At 33.0% G+C, this 20,284-nt stretch overlaps 1 protein-coding gene across 1 annotated transcript in view; it reads right to left on the bottom strand.

The window, feature by feature from the left end:
- Positions 1–20,284, bottom strand: part of EML1 (Echinoderm microtubule-associated protein-like 1) — a 74,282-nt gene that overhangs the window by 11,565 nt on the left and 42,433 nt on the right. Inside the window, exons 10-13 of the mRNA XM_051209355.1 lie at positions 11,149–11,283; positions 6,704–6,815; positions 4,531–4,778; positions 3,407–3,845 (exon numbers count right to left, since the gene is read on the bottom strand). Coding sequence (XP_051073059.1) covers positions 3,407–3,845; positions 4,531–4,778; positions 6,704–6,815; positions 11,149–11,283 — 934 coding nt within the window. The remainder of the gene's footprint in view (positions 1–3,406; positions 3,846–4,530; positions 4,779–6,703; positions 6,816–11,148; positions 11,284–20,284) is intronic.

Here is a 20,284-nt window from a genome sequence, read left to right as displayed (position 1 = left end):
CATATCTAACTTCAGTCAATATGAAATTTTCTGCAATCATCTTTGGTCGGTAACTGCCTAATATCTAATATGGTTAAACTTTGCTGACCACGAATCTACACTAAAGCTCCAGAAATTTACCGCAAAGTTACTCAACAGTGAGCATACGATACTTTTCAGTAAAGGGCTTTTCAGAAGTTGATGAATCTTCTTAAGATTAAGAGGATGTGTTATGTCCCGATAAGCATAATGAATGGTAACTTTGGGATTCATTTATGGACCAATACTATGCGTATATTTTTATCTTAAATAACTAAACTATTCATATTCATGTCCCTCTTATTATGACTGTTCGTGCAGGTTTTATACGTCATTGATCCGATCGATAAGTCACTGTTCTCTAATTGGCGGTATCATTACTTATCCATTAACAGGGCACTCAGACCACAAGTTATAACAGTATGTTTGCTCAATGTTGCTTACTGATCGTAGTTAGGCTTGTAAACTAGTGAATTACGACATGTTTTGGAGGTTGAGTACTCCCTTGCGAAACCGAAGGTCCTGAGTTCGACCAACTTTTGAAGGATGTACACATATGAGGAGTCCCGTACTACAACGGAATATCTCCTCAATACATCTTGGTTCACAATGATTATTTTACTCAAGTTGATTCATGATCTCGATAGCATTCAATAATCCACATAAACCACACCTTACTGAGAAATTCATTTTTTATTTTCTCTCAACCTAATCACAAAAGAATGAACTTTAAAAATAGTTAACAAGCTAAATGTATGAATAGATCATTCATCATTAATATACCAATGAAATCATAGTGAAAATAATGTTTACCATCCTTCTTCTTACAATGATGCTATTTTCTAATGGATAAAAACAAATTAAGTGGGGGGTTTTTATTTAGAAAAACAAAACATCTAACAAATAAGTATGTATACTTTAGATACCTTTGCTAACTGACAGTTTTTTTCTTATTTTACAGTCTTAAAACCAATGAATCTATATATAAAATTAGTGTATGAATATACTACTATTACTATCAAATTATAGGTTTGTATAGACAAAAGTACATGATTATTAGTATTTACTTTTTAGTTTGTTTTTTCTTTACTTTATACAATTCATTCACTAAATTTGAAAGTGACTAGTCACTGATTAGCAACTAATATTACATTTCCCTAGTTCTTTAATGCTGATCGAGTCCTATCGATCAAGTTGAATAACATAGGATGAAATTCTGCAAGGAGCAAAATTACCTATATGACTTTCAGATGAGTGACAACTATATAGAATCTAAACCAAGGAGGCTTTTCTGTCAGCTACCACGAAATGTTGAAAACATTGCAATACAGTGCACACAATGCATGCAAGTTAATTAGGTAAGTGTTTACATTACAACTCAATTGATAGAATTCAATTAGCCTTAAGACTAGATAAGTATAGCGTAGTTCACAGTAAAACCACTGATGTTAGGTCTTTTATTGAAAGACTTTGTATAAACAATTACACCAGAAAATACTGAAACTGATGACAATTTTCAGCAGTTAAAATATGATACAAAATTAACTTGTTCATGAGTGAGCATACCTAGAATCTATTTAGTTAGAACGCAATACCTTATGTATTCAAAATAATAATCTTAAACATCAGATCAAGTAAATACCAATTTCACATAAGATATCAACTTTAAACGTAGAAATGTATGCATAACTAAATCTAATGACACCACTCATAGTATATTTTAACCAAATTTTGATAGAATATACACTTTAGACAGAAATAACACAAACGACTGATAGAATAAACTTTTGCACTCGTTTATCGGCTCTAATCATCTAGTCTGAACTCACCTCACAAAGGCTCAATTCAACAGTCAATGAGTTTATGAACTAGTAGGTGCTATTTTGTGATTTGATTCGGTTTGAGCTACAGTAATTTCTGTTAAAAATGATGTTAGCTTATTATAATACAGATATGTCCTGTGATGGACTCGATAGAAAGACAATAAAAATACAGCACTACAACCATAATCTCCAGCAATAGATACCAGATAAAGACATCAGTATGCATTCTAAATTTGATACTCTAGTCTCCTCTACAAATCACACCGCTGATGCCCACTTTTCAAGTATAACTCAACTTTTGTTTATACAAATCAATCCATTTCACAATATACTATCATAATCAATAGAAGAGACATCTTTATTCTCTTAATATTGTCAATTGTTGTATGCAGTTAATTTAGAGAATAATCAGGGCTTACTATATTCATTTCCCGAATAATGTAATCGAAGTTAACATGTATTAATTCATTCTTATCAAGGTTTGTCAGTGATAGATGCCGATCATTTATTTCTGATTTATAGTATTATCACGCAATAATGGATAGTTTCTATCTTATCACAAGAGGTAAGTAAAAACTATCAATATATAGTAAGAGGAAAAAACGTCGAAAATCCAGACTAAGGAAAAAGAATGAAATTGACCAATGCTAGAGATAAAGACCGGGAAGTGACAAGTATGTAACGGATAAAATTAATGGAAAATAAATCGAATTCAAATGTATACAACATTTGAATATTTTCAAATTATTCAGGATAATTCCATGTTTGTTCTTAGAACCGAGAACTGAAAGATATCTGGATAACTATTCATGAATATGATTATTGAAACAATCTCTGACTTCCTCAATCTAACTTCTTATACCAACCCTAATATTTTTGGGGGATTTTGATGAAATAAATTATTCATCTGAATTACTACTCGCAACCTGATTATTTTATAAGATTAACTTCATCGTATCAAAATTATTATAAACATCGGTAAAGGTCTTAGTATCTACCAAGTCTGAAAATTGACGGGGATGAAGCAGTTACCCACAGAAGACAATGGAAGATGGTCACGCAATATCATTGGTTGATTAACGTTAGACATTAACACCTTTGTATGCCGGCTCAGTGGTCTAGAGGCTAAGCGTTCTCGAACAAGACCAAAAGTCCTGGATCCGAGTTCCGCACGCAGGCTGTTGGATACGCACTGCCGAGGAGTCCCATACTAGGACAAAACGGCCTTCCATTGCTTCCAGGCTACCAATGGTGGTTTAATTTAAATCGGTTCATGATCTCAACGAAAGAAAATATGATGTTGAAGAAGACAGTCTGTCAAGTTTCTCGCCGACATAGTAGATAGTGCATGTGATGTCAAGTCATTTAGACAGGCAACCACGCAGCAAACTGATTGGTGGAATTCGATCACCATTGATTAAAGAACTAGATAAACGTGACATCTGTCACTACTATGTAATGTTGACAGAAATAGAGTTAACAATTGAATAGCAAGTTTAACAAAGAAGTATGCATAGATAAATACATACGAGAACAAAAGAAAGAAAACAGTAATAACAACGTACCAGGTGAATATGCAACACATTCGATCTGTTCACCAAGTCCATCGGAATGTGCAGCAATTATTTCTTGTTTTAAACAATTGAATACTAACCAACGTCCTGTACTTGTGCCTAATACTACTAATAAATCATGTGAATTCATCATTGATACATTGAAATCTAAATTATTTGTTTCATCAATTATATTATTATCATTATTATTAACTGGACTCATAGTCCCATTTGTTATTGAAACTGATTGAAGTGGATAGAATGCAGCACAATGTATAGCATCAGTGAATTCTTTTGACCAAATAGCTTGTTTTGATAATGAATCCCATAGAATTACTAAATGATCACGTCCACCAGTTAAAAATTGATGAGCTTGTGGATGTTTAGCAAGACTCCAAAATTCTTCAGAATGACCAAACATTAAAGGACTTATTTCCATACCAGGACCAGCCTTTATTTAAAAGAAAATGGGAAATTTACATCACTAGAGACAATTATTTGAATTAAATAATTTTGTATGCTGATCCAGTAAAGATTCAACTACGGTTGACCAGACTCCATTATTCTAATGAGAAGACTGAATCGAATAGGAATTTTAGAGCTGACAAAATCGAATAATCGTGCACATATCTCAACCTAGGCTTAGTGATCAATTTACTTACTCCAGTGATATGCTTCGTTTGTACACCTCACCAACTGGTGGACTTGAGATATAATGATCTATTCAGTCTTCACAATATGTGACAGGTACTGTTATGCGGCGTGTCATCAACCTTTACCTTTTAGAAAATTCAGCAAATTGAAGTTTATGGATGAACTAAGAAATTCATTACTGTATTATAGTTGATGTCACTTCCTGATGAAAACCCTAATGAATCATACATAAACGTTTGATAATGTATGGAGGACTGAATTCTTTTCTCATCATAAACCGTTTCACAACAAAACACTGTTTTCTCATCAGCTAAAATGTACTCCAAAGTCGTCCATACACTCTGATCCCCCTAAGCATTATTCCAACGATCGGTTACAGTGAGATTACGTTCAAAAATGATAGAAAAGTGCTTGTCATGCGGTACCAAAAACGGTAAAACAGACAATATTCAATGCAACAATAATACTACAGTATATAATACCTGTAGTATCATATTCTTCGTTGTGCCAATAATTAACAATTCTCCAGGACCTTGTGTAATAGTTCTTACAGCACCATATAATTCAGTTAATTCTTCAGTATGACCAGTTGGATTAAGAGCTGCATCAAAGAATACTAAACGACGATCTTTCCCACCACCAGATATAAGATGTCCATTATTTGTTAAACACAATGAAAATATACCGCCTTCATGTACACCTTGACATATTTGATTCACTGTATTTGTACCTGAATAATAATAAGGATTATAATGATGATAATTCGAAAATATTCAACAAAGATTAGAAAGGCAGAAGTATAATTTACTGACGAACCACTCATATGTAAGATAACAACTATTGAAATTTTCTACTAAATTCAATATATGATGACGGAAAACTTGCAACTTATTAACAGCTAAGTAGGCGGAAGTTACTAAGTCGCTTAAAACTTCATAAACGTGACAAAAACTACACAATTAGGGACGAATTGGAGCAGTGATGGAAACCATCTCTTTTGATATTCAATAAAAGTGCGAAGTCCAACATTTTCCAGTATTTTCTCTGTTCACTTTGTGGGTTATTGATACGTATAAGGACGTAATTTTCACTGGGGAATTGGTTTTAATAGTACAAACTGATTCACATACAATTTCTGTGAACACTCCACCGTCGGACGGGAAAACGTAATTGAGAGGACGTCACGAAATGAGACGAAATACCAAGTAAAAATTATACTGTTACATGCAGTATTCGCTCACTTAAATGAAACGGAAAACTTTAGATCACTTCATTCGAAACTTCATTTCAGTAATCAACATGTGTCTTCTGTGAATGCATTGTTTTAGTGTTTATCAAATTGCCAGATGGAAAAAAAGCCAGTAAAATCTAGGATAGAGCTTGCAATGAAATCCTCAGTCAAATTATACTTTTTCTAATATGCCACATCCAATCACTAAATGAACGGAAAAAAGGCTAGATATTGCAGATTTAAGATAACACGCTTTGGATTTTGGCGTGAAATTCATTCATTTGTCTAAATAGCGTATTAATATTTTAGCTGAAGTCGGTTCGTGATGAAAACCCTAAATCCAATTCCTAAGCCTAACCATCAATTGTAAGTCATAAGTTTAATTCCTCACACTGCTTTATAACCCTCAATTAGTCCTAGTTAGTAGGTTGATATTCTCAAAATCACTTTAGTGTCACTCAAATGTCGTCCATAAATTATGGTTTCGTCGAAAACAAATACAATTAAAATGTATATAACATTTTAACACGACTTCGAAAGTGATTTAGAGATGCTTGATATTTAAAAGTAAGACAGCAAACACACACAGCATATCCATATGTCAATATTAAATAAGAAGTATTCTTGCATTCTATTACTCCTAAACATCAATTTGAATTTTTGATCCTGATCCAAACTCAAAATTACAAACTTTAATCATTAATACATATCACTTGTATTCTGATTGGCTAAAATGTAGCTTCATTTTCTTAGGATCATTTATGACTTGATGAAGAAAGCTAGTACAACTATACTTTTCCTACTGAAAGTGCCATAATCTGTACGAAAATTAAGATATTTTTGCGAACCTCACACCTTCACAAAATATTCCTCATGTGATCAGTTTAAAAGATGTAAATATAATAGGGAAGGCTACTGTCAGTGACCAATGGTTAATATGTTTAGTTAGCATGTGAGAATCATTTACTAATCGATATTAAAATGGTATTTGGTTTTTAACAAATAGACATTTATTATGTTGGGGGAAAAAACAGACTGTTTGTTTGATTTTGAATGGGTCCTGTGTAACTAGGCTGTAATGACATGATAGGAAGGCAGTTGATTGATATATATCTCTTTCTAGTTCGATAATCGATTAGCTCATTTATATTCGCATGGGGATCAATATCATTCTATTTACCAACTGATTGGTCAAACAACAGAAAGGGAAAAAATCACTTGATAAGCAATAGAGCAGCACGCAAATAAATTAAAAGTATAGTAACTCGTACCACATCGTCTAAAACCATAAAATATTACCATGTTTTAACAGAGCTGCTTTGAAAGCAAAGCATTCTAAGTACATTTTAGAAATACAAAAAAAACAACGTTAAACGGTCATACCAAAGAATTTAACAACGAATAACGAATTTTATTTTAATTACCTCGTTTCCATGCAATAATATTCCCAGCAGAATCACCAGTCAGTAGATCACCATTTTCAGCAAATGTTAAACAAAGTATAAATTTAGGTTTATCGATTGGCTGTTTACCATTCTAAAATAATATGAACAGGTAAGAACATTGATTTCTACATAAAAATTGAGATTGACTGAGTAACTACTGAAAAACAATGAGTACTGAAGGTTGTCACTACTTTTTTTTAAAAAAAAAGAAGTGAAGCCACGACTCTACACAGTGAATCCATGATGTACAATTAGTGACGAAAACTATAGGAGAGACTATAATCTATGGACGAACCGATTTGACTTAACAAAGTGACACTTGAATTTTCGTATAAGATTCATTTATTCATATGGTAGGGGCGTAGATGTACACTGTTGAGAAGTATCATACTAGGAAAGAATGGTTGTTCAGTACTTCTCGACGAGCGATGGATGTCTAATCTAAATCACTTCATGATCTTAATCTAAAAACAAAAGGTATGTAAACAAAACAATACTGTTGTAGATAACAACACAAATATTGAGTTTTACAAACTTTAATTCATGAATTATATTAAGTGCATTGGTTTAATGGAGGGAGTGCTTCAGTACAATACATAAGAACCAATATTTGTGTCGACAAGTGAAAAATGAGAACTACGAACACAAAATATGTAAACTACTACAAATAAAAAAGTTTGTATTAGATACGGAAGTGAAAATAATAATTATTATTATTAGTGTCAAGAAATACAGTAACAGGGATAAATACACTAAATATCATAGATCCACGTTCATGTTTAAAACTACGATACAACAATGAAGTATTATTGTAAGCCATACATACAAAAATAATTGACGACTGTTTTGACTACTGAATATTAGTAAGTAGTATAGTGCAATATACATAAAGAAATAGCATCAGGAGAAAAATAATGGTGAAAACAGCCAAGCGAATTGAAAAAAACAAGATTGATTATATTTCAAGATCAATTAGACAATCGCTGAGAAAAACTACTTTTCTTTCATTAGTTTATTAAATTTGCGACACATTGTTTACCTACATAAACACATATACACATGAAATAACATAGACGAAATTCATTCATGTAGATTTAAACTGCTACCGTCAAGGTTTTTAAATATTACACAACACGGAAGTAAACAAACAAACAAAAAATATTGACTTCTGGACACAAGATGTAAACAAATAACTTGTATATATATAAATATTCAACAAATATACGTACCCATGAAAAAAAATACTATAAGTAAGGTGAACACCAACAATCAGAAACCTTTAACATTGAATAATCTATATTCATATAAATAATTTATACATACGTATATGTATATATATAGACTAGTAAAAACACATACTCATTCTAAGATCTTCAAAGTTAATCAGTGGGGCAGAAAATATTGGGATACAATATGTAGTGGAAGTTAGTGTATAACAAATGAGAAGTTGAATGGGTAGAATAAGAAAACGATGATTAACGTTGAATGAAATTTAAGGTACTGAGTCTGGAAGGGAATGAAATAGTGAATACTATAGTCTTCAACTATAGAAAGCCAGTTGAGGTGGGAATAAATTAGTGGTAGTTTGTAGTACTAAGATGGTGCATGATGTGTGTTCAAACTCCAGTTCCATACAAATTATAGGTACGCTTTGTTGGTGAGTTAAGATTGATGAATTTGTAAATTATTATGCATACATGTAGATGAGGTCTAACATTATTTTAATGATGAATATTTAGAAAGAATCAAAGTAAATATATTAACATTAAAAATCGAATATCGTTTAGACTGTTCAATGTAAAGCCCTTTTAGTTTATTATCATGGAGATCAGTGATGAAGTACAATTTGATGTACTTGGAAGATAAGATGAAGCCTAGTTTTGCACCGCTGAGCAGTTTCGTACAAAAAAGAAACGACTGTCTTAAACTCCTTATTTTTTATTGGTAATCCTGTCGAATACCTCCAACCACCGAATAATACTTTTGATTGTTAATCCTAAACTTAATGTCTCAATTAGAGGTGATGATTATCTTGTTATTCAGAAGATTCGAAAGTATAGTAGTGGTTTGTATATTTAATTTCGAACTATACATTGTCTAGTGATCTTGATCGGATTCGGGGAAACGGAACTCAATATTTTAAAGTCAATCGCACTAATTACCACAAAGGCCTGTCAATAAATACGCTAAATTAGCAACTAGAATTATTTGGTTATGGCTGTTGTACAATGGCAGTTGGCCTACATATTAATCAATGATAACCATTGAATTTCTTGGTGCTAGTTTGATCACTAGACTAAGTCACAATTTCTAATCACTAAATGCAGCTCTATGAGTGATATTTTTTTGTTATCCAAATATGCACTTGTCATAGAGAAACAAAAATGAGATGATGTGTGACGAAACAAAATGTGATATGGAGAGGCGACTGAAAATCTTGACATTAGAAGACTTTCACGGATGATTTTTAGACAATGAAAACATAAATGGAAGTTTTGATGCAATAAATCTATTGTATTCTTGAGGGGATGCTTTAATGTACTTTGAATTCAGTAAAATATAGATCTCAGACCATGTATTTATTGAACAGACTATTTAAATTATCACTTCACCCAAATTTCCATATCCATACCAGTTATTATTATTATTATTATTACATTGATTGCGTGATAACTTACAACGAATCCATTACACTATTTGTAACTGACCTTTCTAATTTACAAACGGTACAGTTTGAAGTTTTTATACACAGTGGTAAATGCAACAGTTCACTATTTTTTACACACACAACAACATTATTCTCTTCACTAACGTGGTTTATTTTGACCATTGTAAAATAACACAACAATTATGGACTTAAAGCTGTAAAGCCTGATGATAGAATTTACTTAAAACAATTGTTCTCTCACATATTTTTGTGTTCTGAATATTTTATGAGAATAGGATCAAGGACAAGTTGGTTTGGATGGGTTTTTTCTCTGAACTGGTTGGTTTTGTCGTGAAGGTTTCATTGTTCTTCTGAACGACATCAGCACAAACTTCAAGTGAAGTGTTCTCCACATACGACGCATAGCTTATCCTGTCGACCTCGATCTTGATCGGATAGTGTTGACCTTTAACTTGTTATTGTTTACTTCTTTATTTTGATTGAATGTCCGATTGATTTGATTATTGGTCCCATATTCATCCATGATTATTCACAAGAACAATGAGAACTCAGTGACCAAACCAACTAGTTCAGAGAACAAAACTCCGCCATAATTATCCACCTGACCTACAAGTTTTCTCCAATATCTCAACAGCAGGTTGACATTATACTGAAATCTTTCAAGATCGTCAACTGATTATAAAAGTCTAATCACTACAAATTCGCTTAAGTCACAGCCGTCAAATATCTAAAGCTAGATTTATATATCCAAAAAGGAAATAGTGGGAAGCTTTCCTTAATATTTTGACGTCATCATCAGTTGATCACACAATATTCTTGTAACGCTTTCTCATCTTTTAATTACATCATCTCTTCCTGAAAAAATTCAACAATTTATTTTCAACCGACTGATCCGAACTCATATTATTCTTAATAACTATTAATTTATGTTCGCTTACAACATTAAATTGGCTGTATGATCTCGTGTTCTGTTTCTGATGATCTAGAATCTTGTATTACATCTTATATTAATTGACTACATTGTTTATATTACTTCTTTGCATCAATTCGAACTGAACATTTTATCATACTGCGATATAAATTCACATCAAATTAATTACACAGTTTTAAGTAATGTGAAGTTTAACTTTCAAAATATATATTATAAGTTGATAAGTATCAGTTGAAGAAAATCTAACCCAATAAAGTGGAATCATATCATACTACCTCAATTATATCTTTAAGGTAGCCTGTTTGAATATGTGAGCGACTTGTTCTTACCGTGTAGATATTTCAACAAGTTATTTGTCTTTTTGTTTGTTTCAACAAATCATCATTATTTCTATTAATCACAGAACTTATTTAGGAGCATCTATGAAATGTTTACGACCTTTCGCCGTACAAGTTACAAAAGAAGTACAATCAGAGACATCATGGTGGCTGGCAAAACATGCATTGAATAGAATGAACATTATTCAGATGTTAATTTGTGGGACTGCTAACATCTAACTGGCGATCACTCAATATATATCGTCAAAATCGACCGAAAAATAAGAAGAGGAAAATTGTTGAAACACTTCATGCTAAGAATTCTATATTGTACCAAGAGTATGATATTGAATAAAGCCATCAATAATAATAATAATAATAATAATAATAATAATAATAATAATCCTTTAATTTGCTCTTTTTAAGAGAATCAAAAAAGAACTTTATTGAAATAACTATTGATTAAAATAAACAAGCATCATTTTCTTATTGTTGCTTTTTAACTTACTTCAAATATTCCCATCTTTTTACTTAGTGTACATCCATCAAATGTCCAAAATGCTAAATGACCTTTACCACCAGTTACAAGGGTTGCATCATCTAATGGATGAAATTCAACAGCTGTAATTGGTTCTGTGGAACACTGAGAAGTAAAAAAAAAAGAAAAGAAAAGAGAAAACAAAATTTCGTTAAAACAATAAATTTTATTAAAAATTCAAAATGATGCATTTTATTTCAATTAAAAGCAATACATACTTGATAATAAATACGTTTTGTTATATCTCAATAAGCGCTGGAAGTGGATAGGACACACACATTGAGGAAAGCATCCAACTGTGTCACAAGACAAGCCCTCACATGGAATCCTCAAGGCCAAAACAAGAGAGGAAGACCAAAGAACACATTACGCCGGCAAATGGACATAGACATGAGAAAAATGAACAAGAATTGGATGGAACTAGAAAAGAAGGCACAGGACAGAGAGGGTTGGAGAATACTGGTCGGCGGCCTATGCTTCATTAAGAGTAACAAGCGTAAGTAAGTAAGTAATATCTCATCAAGTAGAAAAATTGTATTTCTGACGATGTTTCGTGACTTCATGTAAGCCACTTCTTCAGAGCAAATAAATAACCGGAATAAAACAACACAAATTTAAATAATATTAAAAAAAACAACGCAAAATATTTTTTAGTACAATCAAAATCATAATACGTTTAAATATGTCAATATTGAATTATTCTTTGTTAAGGTGAATTCTTATGACCTGCCACTGTGTTAGGGAATTTAGATCCCCAGAACTCACTTGAGAAAGGACCTAATTTTGTAATTTTATTTAGAAAATTTGAACTTCATTGTTTCCGCACCAAAGGCGCTCTTGTCACCTTCATGTCGTATTTCCCACTGGGAAATATCTTAAATGCTATTGATCCGTTGCATCCTTTAGTATGGTATTAGGTAACTCTCTCGAAGGACGGTTTTGTACTGTATATATACGTTTTGAATTGTGTTTGTTGTTATCGCTCGTTTCTGGCAGTTTGAAGGGGCTGGGACGCATCAATAGCTAGCTTACTGGTCTTTGGTCACCGAGTCTTGTTTCTCATTCGCAGATTAAGTGAACACGTGATATCTTCAACCCTAGTACACTGTATTATATTGTGCCCTTTACATATAGACTAATTTCAGATGTAAAACTTCTTTTTGAATTTTTTTCTGTTACTTATGATCCAATTGTAGAAGATTACTAGGAAACTAAAAAGTCAGTCAGTCATCTACTAGAAAGTGGTTAAAAGTCAATGTCAAGAGTTCACTTGTAAAAAAAGAAATTAGATTTACATAATTGATTTCGGAAAGAAAAAATTATTTTCGCAGTCTTTACTAATGATATTTAATATCTAACTATGAAAAACCGAAAAAGAGTCAGAAATGATCATTAACAACAACAAGAATAAAAGTAAAAGTATAGTATAGGTGTAGTGAACAGAACACGGGTGGGGACAATCGAATGTAGTTAACACAAAATTACAGGACTTGTTAAATAAATCTTACAATCATAAAGTAAATGCCTAATTTGCAAAATGTCCACCAATTGCCTCAAAATGACTCAGACTTCATTGTTCTTGCATTTTCATACAAATTGCATTTTGTTGTCATTCTTTACTGTTCGATCCTCTTGTCTCTCTTCTGCCAGACCTTCTGTTCACGACTAACATCATATACTACTTATGTCAATATAAGTAGCACACACCACATGGGGACAAGCCATTCACAATCAAAAGTGCAACATTTAAATTTAAGAGAGGAACTAAAAGGATGAGAATAAACTCCACTCTCGTTCGAAACTTTAACCATGTACTGAGCAATCAACCAAAAATGAGACGGGAATTATTATTTATACTAACGTCATTCATGATGGAGAGTGTATTTGATTCTCTATTATTTTGGTGGCTTACATGAAAAATGCAAAGTTTTCTATGACGAAAATACTAATCCATTATGCTACGGACGTGTCAAGTGTAGCTCACTTGATGGACGAAAAATTACAACATAACAAAAGTCATACTTTCAAGAGAAATTATTCCGAATTATCTAAAATTGAGTAACTAAATAAACGAAAGCATAACCATAGTTCCTGGATGCACTGCTTAAGACGTTTAAAATGAGAAGAATAAATTATTTTTTGCCACTATACAGTAAAAATATTACTATCAAACGTATCAATTGTTCCATTCATTCACTGTAAATTGTATATAACAAGCGAATCCTAAATACTTAACCCTAAACATCCTCAATTCCTGAAATGAACCTCAACCCATTGGCGTTAATTTTAAAGAAAAACTAGTTAGATTCTACTTCTAACATTTTCGGGGAAAATTCATCCATCTATTTGCTAAAAAGCATTTTTCTCACTAAAGTTGATGTCAGTTTGTGAAGAAAAACTTAATCCTAACCACCACCCCCTAAATACTTAACTCTAACCAAAACCAATATATGTTGAATCGCTTCAACATAAAGACTTAAAGAAACGGATAATCTATACTTTTATAGGCCAATTCATAAGTCGTAGATTGTTCAATTCATAGGTAGATAAATCAGGCCGCCAAATGCCCTGGTATGGCCGGGAGTGGGGCGGGTCCGCCCTTCCTTTCGAAACGCTCTCACACGGTCACGCGTATACAGCCTCTGCCATGAAAGTCCTACTCACTGCCTTCTCGTGGCATTACTGTTGTTTACGAAATTCAGAGGACGAAAAGCGAATGTCCAGCGCCTTAACCGGATCCCAGACCAACGGTGCACATGGGCTCCAGTATCCTGCGGGGACAAATGGTGTATGAACCAATCGTTGGTCACCGGCTACCATGGGACTCCATCTCCTTACGATGCTCCACTGCCTTGTGGGTCGGACCTTTAGATCCAAGGCTCAGGGTGAGGCCCCCTAAGAAAACCACCTGGTTCGGTCTGGGTACCCGGTCAGTATCACAGCCCTCACACAAATCGAATGATTTATGTGGCGCATATCTATTTGGTGCCTCCTTGTACCAATGTTTATGTGTTTAAATAAATAAATAAATAAATAAAATACATCAATTCATTACATTAGATCTATTTACACTTTGTAATGTCAATAGTTTCACTTTTCATTTACTAAAAGTTACTTTTTAATTGGCTAAAAAGAAGAAATGAAAATTTATCTCGGTTATTTTAAACTTTTATTCATTACTAGAATATTTCATATTCATTCATTAAAATGTACATTAGTTAGAAAAGAAGAGCACAAGAATAACCTAGAAGAATTCAGATGAAAAATGTGGTTGATTTTTAACTAAGTTACTATTACTTTATCATACACTTGGCCTTTGTAAGTAAACAAAGCTAAATCTTGTGACATTGAAGAAGAAATACACTTTGATAAATAATAAGTTTGAATTATAATGATATTTTCAATCATTATTATGATATATGTAGGTCACTACTTATGCATATTAATGAGATGATACATGTAGATGAAGTCTAACATTATTTTTATGATGAATATTTAGAAAGAATCAAAGTAAGTATGGAATACCGTTTAGATTGTTCAGTGTAATTATCACAGTATAGGGTTGTAGAGATTATTAAGTTTTTGACTGGGATCATGAACTGATTAATGTTAGATCACCATTGAAAACCTGGAAGTATTGAACGGCCGTTTTATCCTGTTGTGAGATTCTTCAGCAGTGTGCATCTACGATCCCGCTAGCGGGATTCGAACATATGGCCGTCGATATCGTATGTGAACGATCAATGCAAAGTTTCTTTTAGTTTTAATATCATGAAGATCAGTGACGAAGTACAATATAATGTACTTGAAAGATAAGATGAAGCCTACTTTTGCTATTCAATAAATGCATTGCCCAACTCTAATACAGGAGTTCTATCATTTAATTATTCGACATAGGACTAAAATATTTAATGTTCGACTATGGTTTAGGTCGTTGGTGCGCACCGCTGAGGAGTTTTGTACAAAAGTGAAACGACTGTCTGAAACTTCTTGATTTTTATTAGTAGTCCAACTGAGACCAATCTATGACAAATTTAATTGCCATGTGTTCACGTTGTATGGAACTAAGTGATAAAATTAATTTAAATACTTCTTTGTTTAGGATAATTAATAAATATATTGAAACAGACAATCGAAATGATGTTTAAATGAAATCATCAACCGGTTAATGTTAGACCAACATCGAAAACCTGGAAGTACTGGAAGGCTGTTTTGTTCAAGTATGGGACTCCTCAGCACCGCATATCCATTATCCTGCAAACAAGACTCGAACCCAGGAATTTTGGTATCGCGCACACGAACGCTTGACCCCTAAACCACTGAGCCGGGACCCAATGGTATTAATGTCTAACTTCAACCAATCCACGAAATTTCGTAACTATTTTCCACTGTTTTCGGTGAGTAACTGCCTCGCACTCAGCAAGATTTAGCTCCACTGGTCACAGATTTAAGTTAGATATGAATACCATCGGATGCCGCTTCAGTGGTCTAGATATTAAGCGTTAGCGCCCGAGACCAGAGGTCCTAGATTCGATTTCTTTGTGAGGGGTCGCGGATGCCTATTGCTGAGGAGCTTCATGTCGGGACGAAACGGCAATCCAATTTTTCCAGGTTTTCAATGGTGGTCTATCTTAGGCAAATTCACGACTTCAATGAAATTACGGATATTACACTAACACTACTATGATAGTTATATATACATATATATCATTTATTTAGAAACTGATGGCTGCTAGTCACAAAAAAAGGTAATAAGGAACAGACATGAGTTACTACGAATTCTGACCTTTTTCTTTGACCAACCATAAAGGTTCACCGTTGCACTTCAGATATGATCACCTCTATGTTATTTGAGATTAAGGTAATGAATAAACACTACAATGTGTGATATCTCAATACAAGAGAAAAATATAAGTGGTGTACACTATTATTATTACTAAACGATTAAAGTTACAAGAATTCCTAATTCAAAACAAGTAATAAACAAAATGATCATGAATTCGAGAAGATTAGGATACACATACGCTATTCAGCTAGAATCTTTAATGAAATCGAAAACCGATACGAAAAAGCTTCAATTAAAAACTTTAACTTTCTATCATCTGATTTGATAATACGTTCTAGTATTCTTCTATACATATTTTGATTCAGTTACAATAGTTCGTATTTCTGATAATCACAAATACTACTACTGATATTTCTATATGTACGTTATTCATCTTGTTACTGAAATGAAAATCTGCGTTGACGTGTGAAACGTCGCAGCATCACAAATCATAAATGAATGGGAACAAAAGGAAACTTTTTATAATTTACGAGATTTTGTGCTGATAAATTGGAATTAAAAACGAAAACAATACAGACTCCGTGTTATACTCACCCCGAGTATTACTTTATTGTGGGGTCGATAATTCATAAATCATATTAAACTAGAATGAACTGCTTTTCAATACAATCAGTATTTTTTTACTGGTTATCGATCTACACTAGTCAGTTATCTTGGAGACTGCTAGGGTTGAAGCAATCAAGAGTTCACCTTAACGGCGAACGAGAACAAGACACGGTGACCAAAGATCAGTAGGCTAGCTATTTGATGCGTCCCAGCCCGTCTAACTAGAGGGAGAAGTCCAAGCTCGGAATGGGGAAGTATATTCTGCAAACAGCCAGAAACGAGCGATAACAACAAACACAATTCAAAACGTATATATACAGTACAAAACCGTCCTTCGAGAGAGTTACCAAATAGCATACCAAAAGATGCAACGGACCAATAGCATTTAAGATATTTCCCAGTGGGAAATACGACATGAAGGTGACAAGAGCGCTTTTGGTGAGAAAATAAAGAAATTCAAATGTTTTAAATAAATTACAAAATTAGGTCTTTTCCCAAGTGAGTTCTGGGGATACAACGTCCCCAACAGAGACTACCATGAAATTTAACAGCAGTTTCAATCATTCATCACTTCAATACATAAAATTACTTGGTAATAATTCCCAACAGAATCTTACGAACTAACAACATTTCATACAGAGATTGTTGATACAAAAATGTTAATTTCACAATAAAAAAGCAAAGAATTGAAAGGTATTATATTTTGCCTACTGTTGTATAAATATAACACGTACTGGTATTTTAGAAAATAAAAACTAATCAATACTAATCTCAATGGATAGTAAAAACAAAAATAATTTCTAATGGTATTGTAAAATGATTAGATGTTGCTAAACGTGTAGCCAGTAAGATGAAGTGATGAAGAGAGGGGGTTGTGAGAAAAAAGTAAGATTCTATATTCATTGCATATATATATATATATATATATATATATATATATATATATATATATATATATATATATATATATATATATATAAGAGAGAGAGAGAGAGAGAGAGAGAGAGAGAACAGACAGATGGAGGGGTCGATATGGAGCAATGACTTAATAGTACAGGGATTCAACTCGTAACCAATAGGTCCCGAGTACCAGTTAACTTACTTCGATCTGATTAACCGGGTAGTATCATTAACCCACAGATATAAAGTCGAGCTTAAAGCCGAGCACACGAATATGTACTTGATGAGTTACAAATTGATATTAACTGAAGTATCGAAAAACAGGTAAAACGCTAGATAGTTGTTTTAATCTTAACAAACGACTTAACAATGCATGCCTATGACACCCTAAAAGATCGACAGGAGAACAATCAAGTTACCCAGCAAACATATTACCTTGGAATTATTGAGTTAGAGGATTGCACTGGCATATATATTTATAATCAATTCATAGAAGAGTACAACATTGTCTTATCTTATAACTGGAGGATATGTGATTCACGCCCAATGTTTGTTATAACTATCAATATCTTTTAAATAAATAAACAACCCTTCATGTAAAATATTAATTTAGATTATAAGTTCAAAGTAAATTTTGCACTAGGCGAGTCTTAAAGTTTAATTATGACATTAATTTCTTTTTATCGAATTGGATTTTAACTACATTGTATTCATATTCACATCCATATTCATATTCATATTCATATTCATATTCATATTCATATTATTATTATTATTATTATTATTATTATTATTATTATTATTATTATTATTATTATTATTATTATAAAACAGTTATATTTGTTACTATTTAAACGCGTAAACATTGGTACACGAGGCACCAAATATATATGCACCACATCTCATCACTCAATTTGTGTGTGAGGGTTGGAGTACTGCCCGGGTACCCAGACCGAAGCAGGTGGTTTCCTTAAGTGACCACTCTCCAGACCTTTTATCTAGAGGTCTGATACATAAGGCAATGGAGCAACATTAGGAGATCCAGTCCTATCGCATCCGGTGGCCAACAATAAGTTCATACATCATTTGTTCCCTCATAATTCTGAAACTCATGTGCACCATTGCTTTGAAATTAGGGTTTTCCTATTTCACTAGGTGGATCCTCCGTACCAACCAACACCATTAAGGCGCCGGACATTACCTTTACGTCTTCTCAATTTCGTTAAACAACACCTTCACCGTGAAAAGGCAGTGAGTAGGACTGCACTGGTAGTTATATACATAAACAACCAAATTCCTATGAACATATGTAAACGACGATGATTGTAAACATGCAATTGTGTACACTTGTAGGTCAGTCAATTACAACGTAAAACTTCGTACGCACGTACATCAGTTCGAGTTGCCACACCACATTAGCACAGAGATGCAGTTGTCCATTCAAATCCCGTAGTGGTAGAGGTAGTAAAAGTATAAACAGTAATCGGAAAGATTAGGGTTTGAAGATGTTATTCAAGGATTATAATCCAGTGAAATAAATTTAGAAAAACACATAAAGGAGAGGAGGATTCAGGAGATTAGAATTTGGGAGGTCGTAAAAAAGCAAAATAAACCCAAATTCATGATATACAGTTAAAAATCAAGTACGTATATATATGTAATTTAAAGATTTGTAATAACTTGCAACAAGAAATCATACATACTGCATACTGTAAGTATAACTAAAAACTTAGTTTTAGTGAGTAAGAAATGTTGTGTCAATATACTAAGTTTAAAAGTAAGATTTCCAAATAATCTTCTAAGTTTTAAGACCTCAAGTAGACTGGTGGGTGATGAATCTTATTCACAAATACAAAATAAATTAACGTTGTTTTCCTAAACGAGATTTGACTGCTCATCAGAATGGACGTGTGGACTAAGTAGCAGGTCTTTATCTATATGAGTCAAATACATTCTTGATGTACCTCAAAAAATTTAACAATCAGACATTTAGTACGGATAAGGTGTTATAACTTGTGGTTTTGTGCCCTATTAATATATAACGTATTCATACCGCCAATTAGAGAACAGTGATTTATCAAGCGCACAAATGACGCATAAAACCGTACGAGCAGTCTAGAGTACTTATCGGTCCTTCTTCCTGCCTAGCCCTGCCTCTTAAGTCAAGAACACCAATCTCAGCCTCTGCGATGTGAATCATGTATTTCAAACATACTCGGTTTATATACAAACCAAACACACCACATCGTACCATCAAAATAGGAAATAACATTTGTACAAGATCTAGCCGAGAGTGGCTGTGAATGTGGGAGATATTAATTGATAGACAGGGCATAATTCAAGAATGGTAAAACGTATAATAATAGTTCATAGGTCAAAATAAAGCTCATAATAGGAGAAACATGAATATGAATAGTTTGGTTACTTAACAATTATGCGATAAAAATATACGTATGGTATTAGTCCAGAAATAGATTCCAACAGTTACCAATCATTATTCTCATCGGGATGTAACATAAGGGATCAGGATATCCGCGATATGTTCATTGTTTAATAAGTGTGCTGTATACGGAAGTTTTTCTCATTTTTCCGTTCATTCAGTGAGCGAATGCTAGACATCAGAATGCATTTTTCGTTAGAGGTTTCACTTCGAACCGTAATTTTCATCACACCGATGGCTTTTATTCTTCATGTGGAGCTGCGCTATGCTGATGCATTCATCAGAGAAAGTTGTGAATAGCCCTAGTTTCTTCAAATGAAATATATAGTGCAAAATATACTCTAATATGCGAAACCCAGACACTAAGTGGACAG

This window comes from Schistosoma haematobium, chromosome 1, assembly GCF_000699445.3.
Source record: "Schistosoma haematobium chromosome 1, whole genome shotgun sequence".
Taxonomy (NCBI): Eukaryota; Metazoa; Platyhelminthes; class Trematoda; order Strigeidida; family Schistosomatidae; genus Schistosoma; species Schistosoma haematobium.
The sequence above is the reverse complement of the archived record's forward strand: the minus strand, read 5'-3'. Positions and strand labels throughout refer to the sequence as shown.